The sequence below is a fragment of the Patagioenas fasciata genome, chromosome 1 (genome assembly GCF_037038585.1).
Source record: "Patagioenas fasciata isolate bPatFas1 chromosome 1, bPatFas1.hap1, whole genome shotgun sequence".
NCBI lineage: Eukaryota > Metazoa > Chordata > Aves > Columbiformes > Columbidae > Patagioenas > Patagioenas fasciata.
This window is the reverse complement of record NC_092520.1, coordinates 129724219-129743543: the sequence shown is the minus strand read 5'-3', so window position 1 is coordinate 129743543 and position 19325 is coordinate 129724219. Positions and strand designations below refer to the sequence as shown.

Sequence of the window (19325 nt, the reverse complement as noted above, 5' to 3'; positions counted from 1 at the left end):
GGCAAACACACAGAGGCATTTTTCTTCATTAAAAAAATTTAGAAGTAATTTGGAAGAAATCCATCTATGATAAGGCCTGACTAAAATACCGAAATATAGAACCAACTATATTTAGAATAGGCTTGGCCACTGAAATTTTAAGGAAATTCAAGCCACTAGGAAAGAAGAGAAAAACAATTTGAATGGGAGTAGCTGATCTACTGAACCAGCTATGTCATCATCTATCAAAAAAAACATAAATAATTTATTCATATTAGCTCAATATCTAGTCTAGTCACAGGAAAAGAATGGTTAAAGAACTTATAATCATAAAAACTTGTTTCCATTTTTCAATTTAACCCATAAAACTGTTAGTACTCCCAAGAAATATTGTAGGGCCAAGATAACCAGAAGTCTTTCCATTTCCAGTTGCTAACTACCCATACTTTTTAATTTCAGGATTTTTAAAGTTTTTAAATACAGAACATACTTGACATTTCCCTCCTGTATTCTACATATCTTACAAGATTTTTTTTTCACCTAGTGAATAAGCTTTAATTTAAATTACATTGAATTTAATTTTTCATTCAGAAACAGATTAGCACAAACGAGAAATTTAAAATAAAACGTTTTCTGAGAAATGCATTATCTTACCAAATACATAAGACTGCAGCAGCCTGACTGCTCACCAAACACACGGCCTCCTCAGGGAGTGCTGCGAACCCCCTAGCCAGATACAGCCGCAACACCCGTTAAACGGTGAAGCTCCCTCAGCTTTTCACGAAGGACTACCCGACGTCAGCGACTGGTGCTCAGGCACACGGCAAGGCTCCCAGCCCGAGCCAGCTTGTAGGAAGCTCCCGAGGCTGCCTCTGCCGAGGTGGGGACAGCCCCAGCTCTTCCCAGGTCACCGCCACATCCGTATCCCCCGCCGCCGCAGCCGATTGGCCTGGTCTCGCCCCACTTCCGCCCCTCTCATTAGCCCAGGCCGTCACGTGGTGCCAACGAGTCGCCAGGCGCCAAATTCAAACCGGGAAACGATCTCTTCTGCGAACAGCAGCCGAGCCCGGAAGTGCTGGAGTTGTTGCTTCCCTCCTTACTTGCTGTCTGGCTGGGGAGTTGGTGAGTCGTGATCTGCGCCCAGCACCCTCCATCCACCACCACTTCTTGCTCCCCGGTGTCTCCCCACAGTAGTTTGAGGCAGAGGCCGGCGGCGGCAGAGGCCGGCGGCGGCAGAGGCCGGCGGCGGCAGAGGCCGGCGGCGGCAGAGGCCGGCGGCGGCAGAGGCCGGCGGCGGCAGAGGCCGGCGGCGGCAGAGGCCGGCGGCGGCAGAGGCCGGCGGCGGCAGAGGCCGGCGGCGGCAGAGGCCGGCGGCGGCAGAGGCCGGCGGCGGCAGAGGCCGGCGGCGGCAGAGGCCGGCGGCGGCAGAGGCCGGCGGCGGCAGAGGCCGGCGGCGGCAGAGGCCGGCAACCTCGCGAGAGCCAGGCTAAGAGTGGAGGGCGGCTGGGAGAGGGAAACGTCTAGGCTCAAACTCAGGCGGGGATGCCCTGAGGCACTCACCGGCAGGCACGGCAGGGTTGGGGTTGGAGTGGGTGAAGAAGGAGCCTTTTAACACTCCCTCTTCCCACCCGCGGGGCCGTACGGACACACAGTTGCTCCTGGGCCTGTACTGGTGGTAGCAGCTCGAGGCCTTTTAAAGTGGTAAACTCCCGCAGGGATGCAACCTTTTTGAGTCTGATGAAGGGTGATTCTTCTGTCGTTGTTTTCCAGTGATCTTTTTCTAAGAGTGTGGAGTAGATTGCAGAGGGTCACATGTGTGCCTGTTTGTAATGCTGAGCATTTCTATTGCTGGTCTCCGACTGCTGGGTAGCACCTAATTTTAGGGCTGTCTGCTCTCTGCACATAGTTTTTATCTGCTGGACTCTTCGTAGTTTGTATCTATGCAGGTGATTCCTACTGAGACTTTGTTGTTTGGTTTTTTTGTGTGTGGTGGTTTTTTTTTTGTGTGTGTGTGTGTGTGTGGTTTTTTTGTTTGTTCCTATCTTCGTACCAATTGCTGAGAATGTGTGTTCTGTGGGAGACTCTTAGCAGTTTGCTGCACCTTTCCTAGCTGTTCTTGCCCTCTGCACTGTTACGTTGAATCTCGTGTTTTGCAGGATTTGTTCTTGTCCCTTTCAATGGAGAGTGACTGTATAGACCAATAATGAGGACCAGCCCTCGCAGGCCCTTAATTCTCAAAAGACGGAAACTGACCCTCCCACAGAAAGACATATCCAGTACTTCAGCAAAAGATGAGAGCAGTGGTCAGGATGAAAAGATTCCTATGCAGGAGCACAGCCAGGAGGACCGACACAACAGCCAACCCAGAGACAAAAGGAACTGTATCCTGCAGAAATTCCCAGCAGCAATAAAGATAATTGACCACCCTACCATGCCCAACACACAAGTGGTGGCCATCCCTACAAATGCTGATATCCAGAGCATCATAGAGGCACTGACAGCAAAAGGAAAGGAATGCGGCAACAATGGGCCAAACAAGTTCATTCTCATTAGCAGTGAGGGCACGTCTCATTCAGCACGTCCAACACAATCACAGCATCTCCCATCAGAGAAGAAACACAGTGCAGCAACCAAGGCTGCAGGTGGTCAAGAAAGAGACAACAATGTTAAACAGACACCTGGTCTTGCAGGAGAGACAATGCACTGCCATTCAGGACTTGATTTGGTGCTTGGACAGGAACAGGAGAACAACAGTATGTAAACTTTATCTTTTTTTTTTTTTTTTTTGTCAGATAGACAAAGGGATGTGAAGTGGGCCAATGAGAGTAGTACTTTTTGGTGGAAGAGATGGCATAAAAAGGTGTATAGCAAAGCAAAATTTTAGTGCTAGGGGAAGAAAGGGCTGGCTTTAGGAAGTCAAGTCTAGAAGAACAAAATACTAAGTTTCATTTAGCAAAAGGGTTATGGCTGAATTCAAGACTAATATAGAGTACCCTAGTCAGTGACAAAACATATAGACCTAGAGTTTGAAAAAGAGATGATTCCCATTCTTCAATAACTAAGTGGCAAGTCTGTTTCCTTCTTGGCTGTCTCATGAAGCTGTGGAAAAGGTGTTAGAATTAGGATGAATTTTACTTTGAAACGTTGCTCAGATCAAATTTGTATTTGCAACTTAAAATAGCGATGTAGCTCTTGAGTTGTAGAAAGTCTTATCTCAGAGTATAGTACTGTCTGCCAGGAACACACAGACAGCTGCAATAGCTGCATTTGTACAACCAACCTAATGAAAAATGACAAAACTCTATTAGTTTTCATTGCTGCAGTTCAGAAACGTGCAGTCACATGAGCTTCTGACTTGGGTACTGTGCTAGATCTTTCAGCTGGAGGTTGTCACCACCTTCCTTGGCCTCTGCATACTAGATTCATCCTTTAGCTAAAAATATTTGAATTATTGAAATACTGAATCAACATTGTCCTGTTTCGATTTAGAGCAGTAGTTTGGTTCGAATGCTTGTTTTTAAGGCTGCAGCTTTTTTCAGAAATTGGTCAGATTCAAGGTTGAATTCCTTCCACAAAAAACATTAGCATTGCAATACCATCTTGTCCCTATCTTGAGACAGAGATACCTCTTCTGGAAGTATGCCTTCGTTTTGGGGGAGAGGGTTACTTGTGAGTAAGCAGAGCTATGGGCTTGTTGTCCCAACAGGCAGTGGCAAGACAATGAGCTCTGTGTTGGACGATAGTCTCACTAACATCCAGTGGCTGGGGAAGATGAGATCTGGTGGGCTAAGTCCCTGTTCTGTGAAGGGAGACACAGAGAAAGAGAACCAGATACCTCTGCGGGAAAAAATCAAGGTAAGTAGGAGAAGACAATGGAGTATGTGCTGAAACTTTTCATAAGGAGATAATCCATGTGGATCAGAAGACTTGCAAGAACTAGGCATCACCATCTTTAAGTAACCCAAGTTTGGCCTTTACTGATTTCAATAGCAGAACCTGGAGGATCCAGGGCTGTTCTGTGGTCCTTGTCAGCTTTGTGAGCACTCATGTTTCATTCCTTCTGTCTCTCAGACTGCAGAAGATCCTACTGCTGCTGCAATTCCTACTGCCACTGCCACCTCCTCCCCCTCATGGCAGGGTTCAGTGTCGGAACGACCTCCTTACTCCTACATGGCCATGATCCAGTTTGCCATCAACAGCACTGAGAAGAAGCGTATGACTCTGAAGGACATCTATACCTGGATTGAGGATCACTTCCCATATTTTAAACATGTGGCTAAGCCAGGTTGGAAGGTAACAAGCAGGCAATCTAGTTGCTGTGGGCCACAGGGTGACATTATCAGAAGCCTTCTGGATGAAAATGAAAAGTTGTTCCCTGGCCTGCAGAGCAATATGGAAATTAATTTAAACACCCCACCTCAGATACCCTCTCATTTCATATGTTCCCTGTTCCACTTCTTCTATCCGTTTTCTCATTCCACTTAGGCAAGATGATGGGATGTTTAATCACTGGAGTAAGAACAGGGATCTCAAGAGTAAATAGAGTAAGAGTTGGCTGGGTAGGCAGTGAATATGAAGGTCCATGTTGTCAACATTTTGGAATGTAATCCCTCTGCCAGACAGTCATGTCTCAGGTAGACCCTGCTGTGCTGATAAGAAAACTACCCCTTTTCAACTTCCTTCTCATTCCTTTTTCCCCAGAACTCCATTCGGCACAACCTGTCCCTTCATGATATGTTTGTCCGTGAGACATCTGCTAGTGGTAAAATCTCGTTCTGGACTATTCACCCTGATGCAAACCGTTGCCTGACATTGGACCAGGTATTTAAGGTGAGTGCCTTATGCAAAGACCAGGACAGGCTAGCCAGTTCTGAAGTGCCACACTAGCCATATGCACCTTATTGTAACAGGAAAGTTAAGTTGCTTTGACATCAGCTTTTTTGTGCTGGATTCAGTCACTTCTCTTGAAAAACAGACAAGGTCTGTGTTTGAAAGAAAGGAGCTGTGGCTGTGCATATGAACTGGAGCTTCTGTGGGATGTTTATCCTTCAGGTGGTGTGCCAAATGTAATAGTGAACTTGTTCAACCTCTTTCCATGGGTCTGATTCAAATTTGTAGCGAGAAACTTTCCACTGAAGTCAACCAGGAGTTCCTATACTGTTTGATTAGAGAGTCATAGGATGGAATTGCTCTATTCCAGCTCGGTACTTTTGGAAGTATCAATTTGAGGGAGAAACAGAGCTTGTGAGTCTGGTATAGGTGTGTTTAGACTCTTCTGTGTTTTCTGCAGTGTTTGCTCAGATTATACAAGGTTAAAATGTCTCATTTGTTCCCTTTTGGTTGATAACTTCATCTTATTTTTCTCCCTCTCAATGCCTTGCTGCCACCAGCCACTGGACTTGGGGTCACCAACATCGCCTGAGCGCTCTGAATCAGTAAGACTTACCCTCTGGCTCGGGGCTTGGGCTTCCATTCTTCTCTTGCCAGTCACTGAAGGAAAGGACAAGAGGCTTGGGGAGGGGGACTTGGTCACTACTGCACCTGGTCATATAACTCCATGCACACCCTTTTGTGGAAAGGAGTTAAGCCAAAGATTAATTGCCGTCAGATAATATGCTCTCTCTACAGCTGGTAGAGCTGTACAGCTTTTCTAGAAGCCTACTGCTGGGATGCAGTGGGCACCAACAGGCTTCAGAGAACAAGTCCAGACAGATTTCTTGTAAAATCTTGATCTTCATGGCAGCAGTCCCAATCTGTTCTAGGGCTCAGATCCAGAGATAATAGAATCTCTCTGTGCTTCTTTTTCATTTTGGAATTCAGCTGCACTGTGACTCTCAGAAGGATGAACTTGTTTGCTGTCTCTCTTGCATTTGCCAGTGTTAACAATGACAGATTTTCAAGCAGCCAGTCACTTTTCTGTCACAGCTACAGCCCTGGCCTTCTTTCCATCTGCTTAGACTTCTGATTCCTCTGTTGCCTGTGCTATTCCACTTAAACATTTATCTGGTCTATACTTTGTATAGAGATCCAATATACAATAAATTTATCCTATTCACTTTCCTCAGACACCAAAATCAGGTCACTTCTGCAGTAGAGCCTGCAACTGGAGCAGCTCTGTTATGCCATCTTTTTCTACACAGCTTTTGGTTGGCAGCTGGCCTTGAGATGGCATGGCTGCAAAACATCAAGTGGTACAGAGATAAAGCTGGCATGAGTGCTTGGTCCTAACAACTGCTCTCTCTGTATTAGTGCAACACAGGTTTCTGGATTCACAGTTCTAAATGAGGCAACAGAATAAAGATGGATTTTTCTCTTTAAATCTCTTTCTTTTCTCCCTCTCCTCTTTCTTATTTCACAATGACTGCAGAAGCAAAAGCGACATCTTCCTGATCCTCAGAAGACCACGGGAAGCAACAGCAGCAAAGCTGAACCCCAGAATGCACGTGAGTGTCTACATCAGCCTAGGCCAAAGAGAATCAGTCCCATAAATCTGAAGCACTCTCCCAGATACCCTAAGGCAGGGGAGTCAAACTCATTTTCACTGGGCACCACATCAGCCTTGTGGTTGCCTTCAAAGGGCTGAATGTAGGAGTAGTTACCTTTATACAGTTCTAAAATTACATTTGGCCCTTTGAAGGCAACCACAAGGCTGATGTGGCCCCCAGTGAAAACAAGTTTGACACCCCTGCCCTAAGGAATAAAAGTGGCAACTGTTATCCAGGTTTAGCAGCTTTTAGGCTTCCTACTGTCAGGTTTGGAGCTGACGGCAGCATTGCTGTTTCAGAGAGGATGGTGGAGATTGGGTACTCATATGGAGTGAGAGCAGAGCTTGCCCCAACTTGAGGGCTAGGATCTGTATGAAGGACTATTTTCTTGTTCATGAGGCCTTCTGGCTTGGGATTTGTGTCCTCAAAATTAGCAGAGAAGTCAGGTGGGTCTATCTCTGATTGGATGTTTACTTTGGGGTATTTAGAAGGACTTCCTGTTAAATGCCTGGGTTTCGGGAGGTTGTAGTGGAAGGGCAAGAGGCTAGAAAGTCCATTCTTTTCCATTCCAGGACGAAAGATGAAGCCTTTGCTTCCTCGCATCAACTCCTACCTGGTTCCAATCCAGTTTCCTTTGAGTCAGCCTCTTGTCTTGCAACCTTCTATGAAGGTTCCTCTACCCATGACACAGGGAGCATCCCTCAACAGCTCAGAGACTTTCCGGAGCAATAAGCGTGTGCGCATTGCTCCAAAGGTTGGTTTCTTGTTTTCTGTCTGCCATCCAGTCTAACCATAATCCTATTTTCCTTTGTGTGCCTGCTGCTTTATATTCTGTCCTGCTATGATTTCTCTTTCCCCTGTGTTCTTTTTCTTTTGATAACATCAGGTTTTTGTCTTTTATTTTTTCCATGTTTTCTGGGAAAGCTGTCCTTATTTCATTATTTCACATGTAGGAGGAATCAAAGGGCTTACAATCTTCCAAAAGTATTCAGGTCTCCTTCCCTGTGTACTCCTGGGAGTTCCTCATAGCAGAAGTGCTTTGAAGTGCATGACTTCCAGTCAACTGAGCTAAAATCCTTTCCATGTGATCTGTGGACTTGTTTGTATCAACTTCACACAGAGATCAATCTCTAGCTGTTATAGTTACTACTTTCTGAAGATCCTCCTCTTAACTGTTCTGCTGTCCTTAAGTGACAGTCTTTCTTTTCTTCCTTTCACTATCATTTGCCTTTTAGGTGGGTCAGATCCTTGCTTACTGACTGCATATCACTTATATTTCTTTCTAGATGTCACTCTCTGCAGAAGAGCCATCCTCTTTACCCATGGCTGCTATCAAGGAGGAGAGTCAATGTGATGAACTTTCATTTTCCCCAACACATTCCCTGAAGGAGACAAGCTGCCAGCCTGGTGAGGAATCAGCTTCTTTCCCTGAGAACATCTGTATAAAGGAGGAAGAAAGCTCTCAACTGGATGACTGCCTGTCCCCATTTGCCTCAACCCTAACAGTAAAGGAAGAGCCAGGCTTGTTCCTCCCAGTCTCATCCACAAAAGAGAAGAAACAATTCACCATACTGAAGTCACCATCTAATGGTGACACGTTAGTTATAAAGAGGCGTGAAAGGCTGGAAGTGGGAAGATCCAGAAGGAAACAGCACCTAGCACTGCCATGCTCAGAAGAGCCTGTTCTTGTTTTGCCAGAAAGCAATGGCTTTGACCCCTACCAGTTAGGGACAGACCCCCCTTTCCTTCAGGAATGCCAGCCTCTTGAGAATGTGTCACAGTTTAGTTGCTCACAGGGGGAAGAGGGGCCCTTTAAAACACCAGTCAAGGAGATTTTCAGCAAATTGCCAGTTTCTTCCACTCCCAGCAAAGTCTCAGCAACTACCAACTCCCCACTAGGAGGCCTCGATCCCTGGAAGTCTGCATTCTTATCCAAGGGAAGTCATGAGCTGGACTTCAGTCCAGTGAGAACCCTTCAGTTGCCATTCACACCCCTCCAGGAGAACCAGGACTTGCTGGACTTCAACAGCACGCCGCTTAAAAATGCCCTCTTTGACTCCCCTCAGGAACTGCTCAATACAGAATCCAGTGACATAGTGCATGCACCCCTCATGAGCTCTCCAGCTTTCACTCATGAGTCTACTAAGCAGTCAACTGTTGAACTGCCAGCCAGTGGCTTTACTGAAAACCGGTCACTCATGGAGGGCCTGATCCTAGACACCATGAATGACAGTCTGAGCAAAATCCTTCTAGATATCAGTTTTCCTGGTCTTGAGGATGAAAACTTAGGAACAGACATTAGTTGGTCTCAGCTCATACCTGAACTGAAGTAAACTGGCCTGAGGACTGAATTTGGCTTGTTCTGGTATTACAGAAAGCACTCTTCTGAGATCTGTTCATGTAGCCTAAGGAGACTGCTTTTAACTAATTCCCACATTCATGGGAACACAGGGCATTATTGACTCCTGCTAAGCTGGGAGACAGGCCCGTTAGCTGCTATGAGCTGTATTTATAAGCTGCAATAGACTATTTTATGTGAAACGGGATAGAACCTTTTTAACCTTGTGGTAGAGGTGAGAGTGCTTGGAGAGAGGCTATCAAGAGAATGTCTAGGCAGGCCCTGAATTGTATTTGCTGTTCAACATACCAGAGGAAATGGATGCACTCCTCAGTTATGTACAATAGGAAAGAGCGTAGGAACCTCCTAACTCTGTCCTTACTTCCCTTTACTTCATTCTCCTATTACTTAGTATCTTCCGTATAGTTTTAATGGCTGTAAATACTGTACATTCCTTAAACTAGCCCTTAATTATAATAAGATTTTTATTCTTGTAGGGTTATGGGAATATTTGGGCTGGTAAAGGGTTTGACTTAGAGTGTTTTCCATATGTTCCACATCTCCTGTAATCTTCTACCCTAGATGAGAGCTCAAAAAAAGTTTTTCTTTGACTTTTGAAACACACTGATCTAGACCGTTCTGAAGGTTACTGGGGCAAAGATCTGAAGAATCACCTGTATGTGACTCAAGCCAAGCTGAAACAGGTTATCTAGATTGCAGCATAAAATTTTGGCTTGGTTTCCTCTTCCCAGGCTGCGATCAAGAAGAGCTTGCATCAAGCTCTATAACTCTTCTGGTTCCAGAGTCCTATTATTATGTACCTAGAGGACTAGGTAAAGTCACTTTTGCAGTAAGATGGATTTCTGTTGAATGGTTAAAGCTGCTACAATCATCAGTTGAAAAAGTAAAAAAAGAACCTATAAATGCTGATATTCTTACTAAAAAGTGACCTCTGGAAACACAAAGTATAGCTTCTCTTGGTGCAATAGGACAACTCATCCCAGTTCTCTAGAAGTCATGTCAAAAGAGGAGATTGCCATGGAACAGACCTGATCTTTCTGCTTACAGGCAAATGATGGTTCATGCATCTACATACTCAATAAAGCTTCTGTGGGAACACAGCTGTGTATTGTCTTTAGTGTTTTTGCTCTTAGCAGTGTGCTCAGACTAGGCCTTAGCATGAATAACTGATTTTTGCTTGTCTAACGTCTTTTCTGTGATCACATAAGTGATCATTAAGACACTTTCAGTATTCCTCTGGCCATACCACATTGGATTTGGCTGCTCAACCCCCTTACTTCATATAATATACTTTTTCCTGCTGTTCAGAGGCCAGTCCTGACTTTACAAGTTGGGAACATACTAATTTAGTCTAAAATATCAGAATACTGCCAGCAAGCTAGTTTCTGTACTTTAGAAATGCAAAACAAGCCTCACTCAAAAGTATGTATTTCTGTTTTCACCTATAAACACCAAACTGGATTCAGATGTGTGTGGTTTTCGAAACTGCAGTTCTCTCCTGTGCTTGAGGTTATTTGCCCTTAGAAGTTGTTTCAAGCACTTTGTATTGGTGATTATTGTTTCAGTTTTTCTGAGAAGGAATATTGGACCCCCTGATCTGCATTTCTGTCTGCTTAGCACAAATGACTGGTCAGCTTGAGACCAAAAATGAAAAATGTTTTACAAGGCTGCCATATGAATTTTGGGCCAGAAGTTGTTTGTCAGTGATGAGAAGTTGAAGTTCCATCACTTCTGACTGAGTCTCAGGGTTTCTTTGCCTCTAAACAGGAAATAAGAAAGGACTTCAGAAAGCTTTAGGACTGAGAACTGTATTGATTTGCGAAGACTGCCATTAGGGCAGGAGGTCTTGATTCATTCTCTGCAAATGTCCTCTAGTAAGGAGTTCATGCCCTCCAGCTGGAGCGAGATTGTTATTTTCTAATCAGGAAATTGCAACAGATTGCTGTGAAAACTAGTCAAAGCTACACAGCACATCTGTGTTCATGGAGGAGAGCTGAGAGCAAAGCTATAAACCTAAATTTAGGCTCAGGGTGAAGAAGAAATGCAGACAGAAGGCAAGATGGCGCTCATGAGGCAGCAGAAGAGACACGCTTGGTGGTTTATGGCATATTTTCTGCTAGTACATAGCAGCTAGTTACACAGCTGTCAACACTACTTGGGTTTCTCAAGACATCCTATCTTCCTTTCACTTCACTTCTTGTTCCTGAGAAGACACATACACACAATTGTTATTCAGGATCCAACTAACCAAAGATCACGTTTCCATCAAATTATGAGATACTCTTGTCCTTGGGATGGTGTGAATTTCAGGCAGCTGATCCCTTGCTGTCCCTGTTAGCTGAGGTGTTTTGATGGCCACCTCACATCATATTTCAAACACAGTAGTTCAATCACAGTAGTGCCTAGTGACACTAGTGACTAGTTTCTCCTTCTGCTAAGTATCCCCAGTGGGAGCTCTGGCAATTGCATAAAAAATGACGAGAACAAGAAAACTGTTAAGCAGTCATATCTACCTGCAGCACATTTCCCAGTGTTTTGCACAACCTAATTCAAAGCCCTGCTTGTTGACAATTCCACCACAACCCTCAGAAAGACTGCTTTGTTTCTCTCTGTCAGTGTTTGTCTGATATTCTGCCTGGATCCTTTCCTTAATTTCATCTTTTTACATTCCCTGCTATGAAGTCCTACAAAAAGCTATAGACACCACACTTATGTCTGAGTGACTGCAGCCAGCTTGTTGAAAACTTAAAGTCTTGGCTTCTCTTTCTGTTCTTTCCCTGCTGGTATTTACATGTCACTGTTTATGGGAATGAGTTCCTGCAGCACATAAACTACTATGAAGAGAAGTTGTTGGAGTGTGGAAGTCACAGATATTTACATCTTTAGCAGTAAAAGCTGTCACATCTCTGTGAACACTTGCTTTTAATACCCATTCCTAGCCCACAGAAGATCTGCAAAATTGAATGTGATCTGGTGTTGGAAGGCGTGTTATGAGGCAGAGGAGAGCTGCACTTCTAATTGCTCAGCATGCAGCTGCCTGGATGCCTTTGGATTAAATTGTCAGAGTTTGTTACTGGAGGTCATTGCTTAGGCATCCTGTATTTGTACAACTGGAGTGTTCAAAGATGCCATTGCTGAGAAGTGAAGTGAGACAACTAAGACAACTGGAACTCAAGCACTTTGTACTTTCAGTTTCTAGAGGCATATGCAGTGAGGTCATGGTGGGAACAGTGGAAGCAGGGCTGCAGAGTAGGAGTATTCTGTTTTGAAAATGTTTGTAATGAACTAAAGGCTAAAACAAGATGACGGAGCTGCCAGGCAGAAGTAAAACATTGTGTGAGGAACAAAACTAAAGATATTATTTTGGACTGTGGGGAACCAATTATTGAACTTGAGGTACACAGGGAGAACAAAGAGTTGATTGAGGACATAAATTCTTCTGCAGTCAGGTTGGATGTATAACAGAGAACTTCTCTAGCACAAGTCCATCATCCTCTCCATTACGCAAAAGCACATTCAGTACTCAGAGCTGAACAATGATATGGTTGTCTGCCTCTGTTCTGCAGAAATTAGCTGAGTCAAAGAGAGAGAAGTACACCTGTCCAAGAACAAAACACTGTGAACTCCCGCTTTGGATGGATACAGCCTCCAAACTGCAAGAACCAGCCTGTGTTCAGCTCAACCAAAGTTGGACCTGCACTGAAGGACTCCTGGGCCTGGTCTTGCCCCAGTCCTCATCCTCATTATCAGGAGACAACATTGAGTCTTACTTTGAGGAAGAACAGTCGCCTTCTGTCAGGAGCTGGTGAAAAAATACTAGGACACCACATCAGACACAGACAAGAGAACAACAGGGCACTGCAATAGGGTGCAGCAACAGCACCCTGTATAAAAGTAGAGCATACACTGAAGTTTAGGGAGTTTGAGGCACTATATACAGTGGACTCAGACAGGTGGAAGCATATAGGTAATTGTGTTATGGGATATAAAATCTGGCCCCTCCCTGCCCCACTCTTGGCACAGACAGAACAGGTAACACAGCAGCATTGTTCAAGAATAAAGATTATTGATAACCTCCCCCAGAAAACACATGGCTCTGCTTTAAAACAGCACAACTCTTGGGCAACACTGAAACTGCAACGGTATTTCCATAGACAAAAGCCATGCTTTTCGTCAGTGTCTCCCTCTGCAACCTCTGCAACTTCACATTTTGAAAACATTGCTCTGGAAATTGTACAGGATCTCTTTTTTCTGATTGTCAGCTGGCAGAGGTGCAGGGCTTACAGCCAGCCCAAACCAAAAGAATCCTGACGTCTTCCCAGGAGTAGCTCCACCACGTATCTCCATCCTTACTGCTGATCTGAAGTGCTTACTTGAAGTTTTATTCTGGCCTGGGAATAAGAAACACGTCAAATCACACTTGCTCAGCAAGTGACAGCAATGAAGCAGTGTTGTCAAAAAGTATAACTCAAAAGAGATCTATGGTTTTAACCAGATGAAAGGCTTGGTTGGTCCATGACAATAATAGCAGGAGGAAAAAAAGTATTTTATAAGGAAGAATGGGAAACATAGTTAAGGCTTTGTGAATAAAGATCTTCAGACATTTGGGATAGGGGTGTCACGATACTGTCATATTGGCAGCTCTCAGGAAACAGGAGGTCTGTTTAGCATAGGGAGTTGTAACTGGGCAAAGACTTGAAGACTTCTATGTTCAAGAGCAGAGCAGTGAAATGGGCTTAGAATAGAGGAGATGTACAGAGGAGAAAAGAGGCCAGAAACTAGTTATCACCTGTCACTGCCGACTCAGTATTTGGATTATAGTGTATAGGTGTGACTTTGTAAGATGGTAGATGCCTCTGCCCATCTTTCTTCAGTAAGGGCAGAGCTATACTTCTTGTCTTCTCATGAGCTTATTGTAGCTGTAGAGCAGGTAGGCACAGTTAGTCACACCCCTTGTGTAGCCCTCCCCAGGTCTTTTCTGAGTAATGTGCAGGAGCATCCCAAGACTGCCCTTGAGCTCTGATAACAGAGCAGGCTGCTAAACACCTTCTAGCCAGTGAAAGAAAACATTAATTTAAGGTATAATTTCCAAAGGATCTGGGACACATAAACCTACAGGGAGAAAGCAAGTGCTGTGGGTGCACCACTCAGCTGAAAATCCTGCCCTGTGCCTGGCAAGAAGTGCAACAGATGAAAACTGGAAGATAATTCTCTTTCACCAGTTGAGAGTGGTTCCTTATATGTAATTTTGTCACTGAAAGGAACTGGATGCCCCCTGACACGAGGTGAGTAAAGATGCTTGCCTCCTTTTTGCTTTTGCAACTTGGCTGATGGAGAAAGAAGTCGAGCCCTTCCCCATACAGAAGTGACACTGTTTCACAACCAAGCAATCTTTTTGTGAGGGTGTCAGGCCTTTACTTCTACCAAATGTAGTCTAGATCTAAACAAAATGCCTTTTTTAGTAAAATACCTCCCTTTCTCTTTAAAAAATATTATGGATTTAGAGAGCAAAATGACAGGCTTGAAAAATGTGAGTTTGCTCCTGAACAGGAACAGCCTCTTTCTTCTTCCAGCAGAGGTGAACTACAACTGGATAAAAAGATATTCAGGGTATAACAAAGCATTAGCTGTAGAAAACAATCATCTTGCCAATATAATAGGCTCAGGCAGGATCTCTCAGCAAAGCATATTTTATCAATGATTTTGCAAGACTGGGTGTTCTACCTAATGGTAGGCACACGGGATAGGGCAAAAAGCCCCTGCTTGTATCACCCTAATCCTGGCCACAAATTCCCTTGTCTGTTCCCCGTTGTTTGGGTACTGCAGGATTTACAGACTATCTGACACCTGCCTCAGTTTACCTATCCTATTCATTAGATTCTAACAACTCCCTTCCCTTATTGACTTAAAGTGCAGATTCCTGGCTCCCTGGCTACCCTTCCCCCAGCTTATCTTTTTAAATACAGTAATCAGTTTGCATTCTGAGACTAGTTTGAAAAGGCTGTTTCACATTAAAGGTTCACAGCCAGATGTCTCTCAGTCCTCCCCCCTGCTGGGGTCAGGTGCCAGATCAACTGTAAAAACAACATTCCTCCTTCAATGGCTCCTTATATTAGCTGCCTGAGAGTAAGAAAAAAGTGTCTTGCTTCACTAGTCATCTCAGACTGGTTTCTCGCTTTGATAAAAGAAGAGATTTAGAACATGAAGGCCATGAATCTGAACTGCTGATGCAGTTCAAATGTCACATTTGTCCTTGAGTTTCAGTTACAACTGAAAACCATGATACACAGTTTAACAATACAGGCAAAAGATTATGCAAAGCAGATTCTATTCCACACCTCAAATTCTGTAGGAAGTAATTATATAGAGCACACTGTTAAACTCTTTTGCATAGAAGACATATTATCAGAATTATTTATCTTCCATGTTTGCTTCCTTTTTTTGATGTACCCTATCTAAAAAGATAAACATTTAATTACATTGTTTAAGAAAGTCAAGCAAAACAGTCAACACAAATTATTATTAAACCACAGTCAGACATGGATGGCCTATGTTCCCTGCTGTTGGACTCTTATTTCCTACTCATGGAGGGATAGATTGCTAGCAATAGGACCTTTATTTCTCTAGTAATTGTGACAGTTGCACATCCCCTGATGAGATTTGGAGTCTTTAGCACCTTCTGTGCCCTACTGTGCCTGTCACCACAGACACACCTAGGATGGTGCTGACAGTCATGTCCTCCCCACATCTGGGGGCAGGGTGACTTCACCTCCCACGGGCTAGGGGGACAGGAGAGGTGGGACCCTCAGTCAGTTGACAGGGTCCTAAACAAAGGAGGTACCTAGAGAAGCTGAGAAGTTTCTGCACCATGGTATAATGACCACAGCCAGATCTGACCAGGCTATAAAATAGGGTCCGCACCGAATACTTGGTTTGAGCAGTCTTCTCAGAGCAGTGGCACTGTGAACTGGAGTCCTCCCCTTAGACTGAGATGCCATCTAAGGAGACTTCCTAGCATTGAGTGTATCTCACCTCCTTGATTAGGTGAGTGGTTGTTTTTCTCTGCTGGATATATCCCTGAGTGAGTCCTTGCCTAACCCAGGCAAGTGATTATTTCTTCTGGGTAGCCTTGGGTAAAAGAGACCTCTAGTTTTGTTTCCCATGAGTGTATGTGTGCATGCTGTGGATTGTCATTATTCTTACACTGTCATACCCCAACAATCTCCTCAACTGATATCTGAATCTGTATTTTATGTTGTCAGAGTGCTAAATAATTATATAAACCCCATTTTTCAGTTGGTTTATTTGCTACACTTTTCTGGCTAGAACAAAGTCTGATTTGGAACTTCTTGTCTGCATAAAACTGACTTTTGAGGTTGAGGAGAAGCTGCTAAATTAATGTATACTGTGATTAAGTTACAAAGGACATACTCATAGTAAGTCAAAAGATATGGTAAATGCTTTCTAACTACCTGCCAAACAAGGGGATATTTTTCAAATTTTAGACCCTCTTGCATGACAAGCTAGAGACAGAAGATTAAGTAATAGATTGTTTAGAAGCAGAGTACTTAGCTTATGTTTAACTAGAAATTAATAAGTGTATTGTAAGTAAGCAACTAATTAATTACTTATGTAAGTGAGATTGTGCTTGTGCCAAGAGCTGCCAATGTGGAGAGGTCAATCAGCCGACACATGAAAACACCCCAAGAAGCCCCCCAAAAGAGACTGTGGTACTGGCAAATGGATACTACGTGGCAGCAAAGACCATGAAATAACTAACTCTATCTTATGTTTATGCAATCATTTCCTAGTACAGATGTATGTGAAAATTCCCCAAAACTGTAATGAATATGCAGTAATTGTGTGAGTATAAACAACGCAAGAGCATCCAGTCGCTGGAGCACTTATGGACAATAATTCCCAGTGTTCCCCAGCACTGTCAATACCTGCTTAACTATATAATTGACTTTTGTTGTTAAGTTTATTTCTCCATTTCAGGGTGCCTCCATAACAGTAATGTAGCCTGTAGAAGGTAAGTTTTGTTATACACATCTGTGGTTACAAACAAGAGACTGGCTCATTAGAACCATGACTGTTTGAAAAATGAATAGACCAATTTTCCAACAGGACCAAAACCTCCTCATATCCACTGTACATCAGAGGATTCTTGATATTGCTGACATTTTCTATAGAATACTTTTTTTTCACTACAAATATGGTATATTTTCTTGGTGTACTGTATTCCTTCACATTTTATGTATTTTTGTGTAGTTTTTTACAAAGGCAAAGTTTTTTATACCATTACACAACAAGCCAGAACATCCCATCACATTAAGTAACACGTACATGTTTAGATTACTTTTTTTTTTTTTTTAGTTATGAATGCTTAGATTACATGTTTGTCTATGCACAAAGTTATTTTGGATTGTGGAACACTATGAAATTCCAAACATAATTTCTATTCTGGATAATCATGTATATTGTTAAGCCGTGAAACACTCCACTGAGGAGTAGTTATATGACTCTTTCGGTATAATCTGTCATGAATTATTGACATGCATATTCTACTTCAAGCTTCACCTCAAAAAAGCTTTTGTTTGGGGCAGTTAAAGTTTTGTCTGCTTACCTGTTGTTACACACACAGAGGTAACTAGAGGAGAAATTCCTTCAGGCATTACCATGTCAACCGTACATGAAAGTTTAATAAGAATATTGGTTGCTGAGAACTCTGTCATCCTCTTAGGGCTAATAGGTGTTGGGGTACATTGGTGTTGGTCATTTTTTAAGTACTACCTACTAAGAGCACAGGACCAGGCTATTCCAAAATGCCAAATATCTAGCAGATGAGTTAAAAAGCCAGCTTGGTTGAGCAGGGATCTTCTTCTTGAAATACAGTGAAAAAATAAACTACATGGTCAGTGGAAGCAAGGTCAGGCAACATGGGAGGACTACAGAGATGCTGCTTGCCATTGTAAGGAGGAAATTAGTGCTGCCAAAGCTCAATTAGAACTGAAGGTGGCCAATACTGTGAAGGACAATAAAAAAGGCTTTTAAAAATATATTAATGGCAAAAAGCAAACTAGAAATAATTGATGAGCATTAATTGATGAGCATGGTCATCTTATTAACAGGGACATAGACAAAACCGAGATGTTTAGTGCTTTCTTCACCTCAGTCTTCAACACCAATAGGGACTTGGGGGTTCCCATAACACTGGGCTGGAAAAGCATGGCTGTGATTTCCAATGAATCTGGAACTTGTATGTGATCTGCTACTCCAGCTAAATCCCTACAAGTTGATGGGGCCTGATGGGATTCATCCAAGGGTGCTTAAAGAGCTGGCTGATATCATAGCAAGACCTCTCTCTGTGATTTTTCAATGCTCTTGCGAATCTAGAGAGATCCCGAAAGACTGGAAGCTGGCAAATGTTGTCCCAGTCTACAAGAAGGGCAACAGGGATGATTCTGGCAACTACAGGCCTGTCAGCCTCACTTCGGTTCCTGGCAAAATCATGGAGAAGATTGTTCTGTTACTTATTGAAAAACATCTGAATGACAATGCAGCCATTGGTCCCAGCCAGCATGGGTTCATGAGGGGAAAGTCTTGCCTGACCAACTTAATTTCATTCTACGACAAGGTTACCTACCTAGTTGACCAAGGCAAGCCTGTCAATGCAATCTTTTTGGATTTCAGTAAAGCCTTTGATACTGTCTATCACGGTATCCTCCTGGAGAAGGTGTTCAGCACACAGCTGGGTAAGCACATAATGTAGTGCGCGAGCAATTGGCTGGTGGGCCGAGCTCAAAGGGTTCTAGTAAATGGGGCTTTGTTGGGCTGGTGACCAGCCACTAGTAGGGTTCCGCAAGGATCCATCTTAGGGCTAATACTCTTCAATGTCTTTATAAATAACTTAGACTTGGGGCTTGAGGGATTGCTTAGTAAGTTTGCTGATGACACAAAATTGAGGGGAGTTGTCAACACTCTCGAGGGCAGAGAGGACCTGCAGAGGGATCTAGACAAATTGGAGAACTGGGCAGTCACCAACCATATGACGTTCAACAAGAGCAAGTGCTGAATTTTGCACCTGGGACACAGTAACCCTGGCTGTACATACCGACTGGGGAACGAGATGCTGAAAAGCAGCTCTGCAGAGAAGGATCTGGGGTTCTGGTCAATGGCAAGTTGACCATGATCCAACAGTGTGCCCTGGCAGCCAAGAGGGCCAACTGTGTCCTGGGCGCATCAAGCACAGCATTGCCAGCCGGGAGAGGTAGGTGATTGTCCTGCTCTGCTCTGCACTGGTGCGGCCTCACCTGGAGCACTGTGTGCAGTTCTGGGTGCCACAGTACAAAAAAGATATTAAGCTACTAGAGAGTGTCCAGAAGAGGGCTACAAAGTTGGTGAAGGATTTGGAGAGGAAGCCGTGTGAGGACTGGCTAAAGTCACTTGGTTTGTTCTGCTTGGAGAAGACTAAGAGGAGACCTCATGGCGGTCTACAGCTT

At 43.8% G+C, this 19325-nt stretch overlaps 1 protein-coding gene across 3 annotated transcripts; it reads left to right on the top strand.

Annotated features, from left to right (window-relative positions):
- Nucleotides 1–976: 976 nt before the first annotated feature.
- FOXM1 (forkhead box M1) lies at nt 977–9923 on the top strand. 3 transcript variants are annotated; one of them, XM_065857471.2, is made up of 9 exons: nt 977–1101; nt 2136–2732; nt 3686–3834; nt 4051–4272; nt 4681–4809; nt 5370–5414; nt 6347–6422; nt 7037–7218; nt 7751–9923. In XM_065857471.2, exons 2-9 carry the CDS (start codon nt 2183–2185, stop codon nt 8795–8797), a joined length of 2400 nt encoding a protein of 799 aa, XP_065713543.2. In that variant the 5' UTR covers nt 977–1101; nt 2136–2182; the 3' UTR covers nt 8798–9923. The 3 variants fall into 3 exon arrangements, with proteins under 3 accessions (XP_065713543.2, XP_065713550.2, XP_065713564.2); XM_065857478.2 differs by lacking the exon at nt 5370–5414; XM_065857492.2 differs by lacking the exons at nt 5370–5414; nt 6347–6422; nt 7037–7218.
- Nucleotides 9924–19325: the final 9402 nt, after the last annotated feature.

Coding starts and splice junctions, on each gene's coding strand:
- FOXM1 (XM_065857471.2), top strand. CDS start 2,183: ATGAGGACCAGCCCTCGCAGGCCCTTAATTCTCAAAAGACGGAAACTG. Junction 4,810..5,369: donor CATTGGACCAGGTATTTAAG/GTGAGTGCCTTA, acceptor TGCTGCCACCAG/CCACTGGACTTGGGGTCACC. Junction 5,415..6,346: donor CGCCTGAGCGCTCTGAATCA/GTAAGACTTACC, acceptor CAATGACTGCAG/AAGCAAAAGCGACATCTTCC.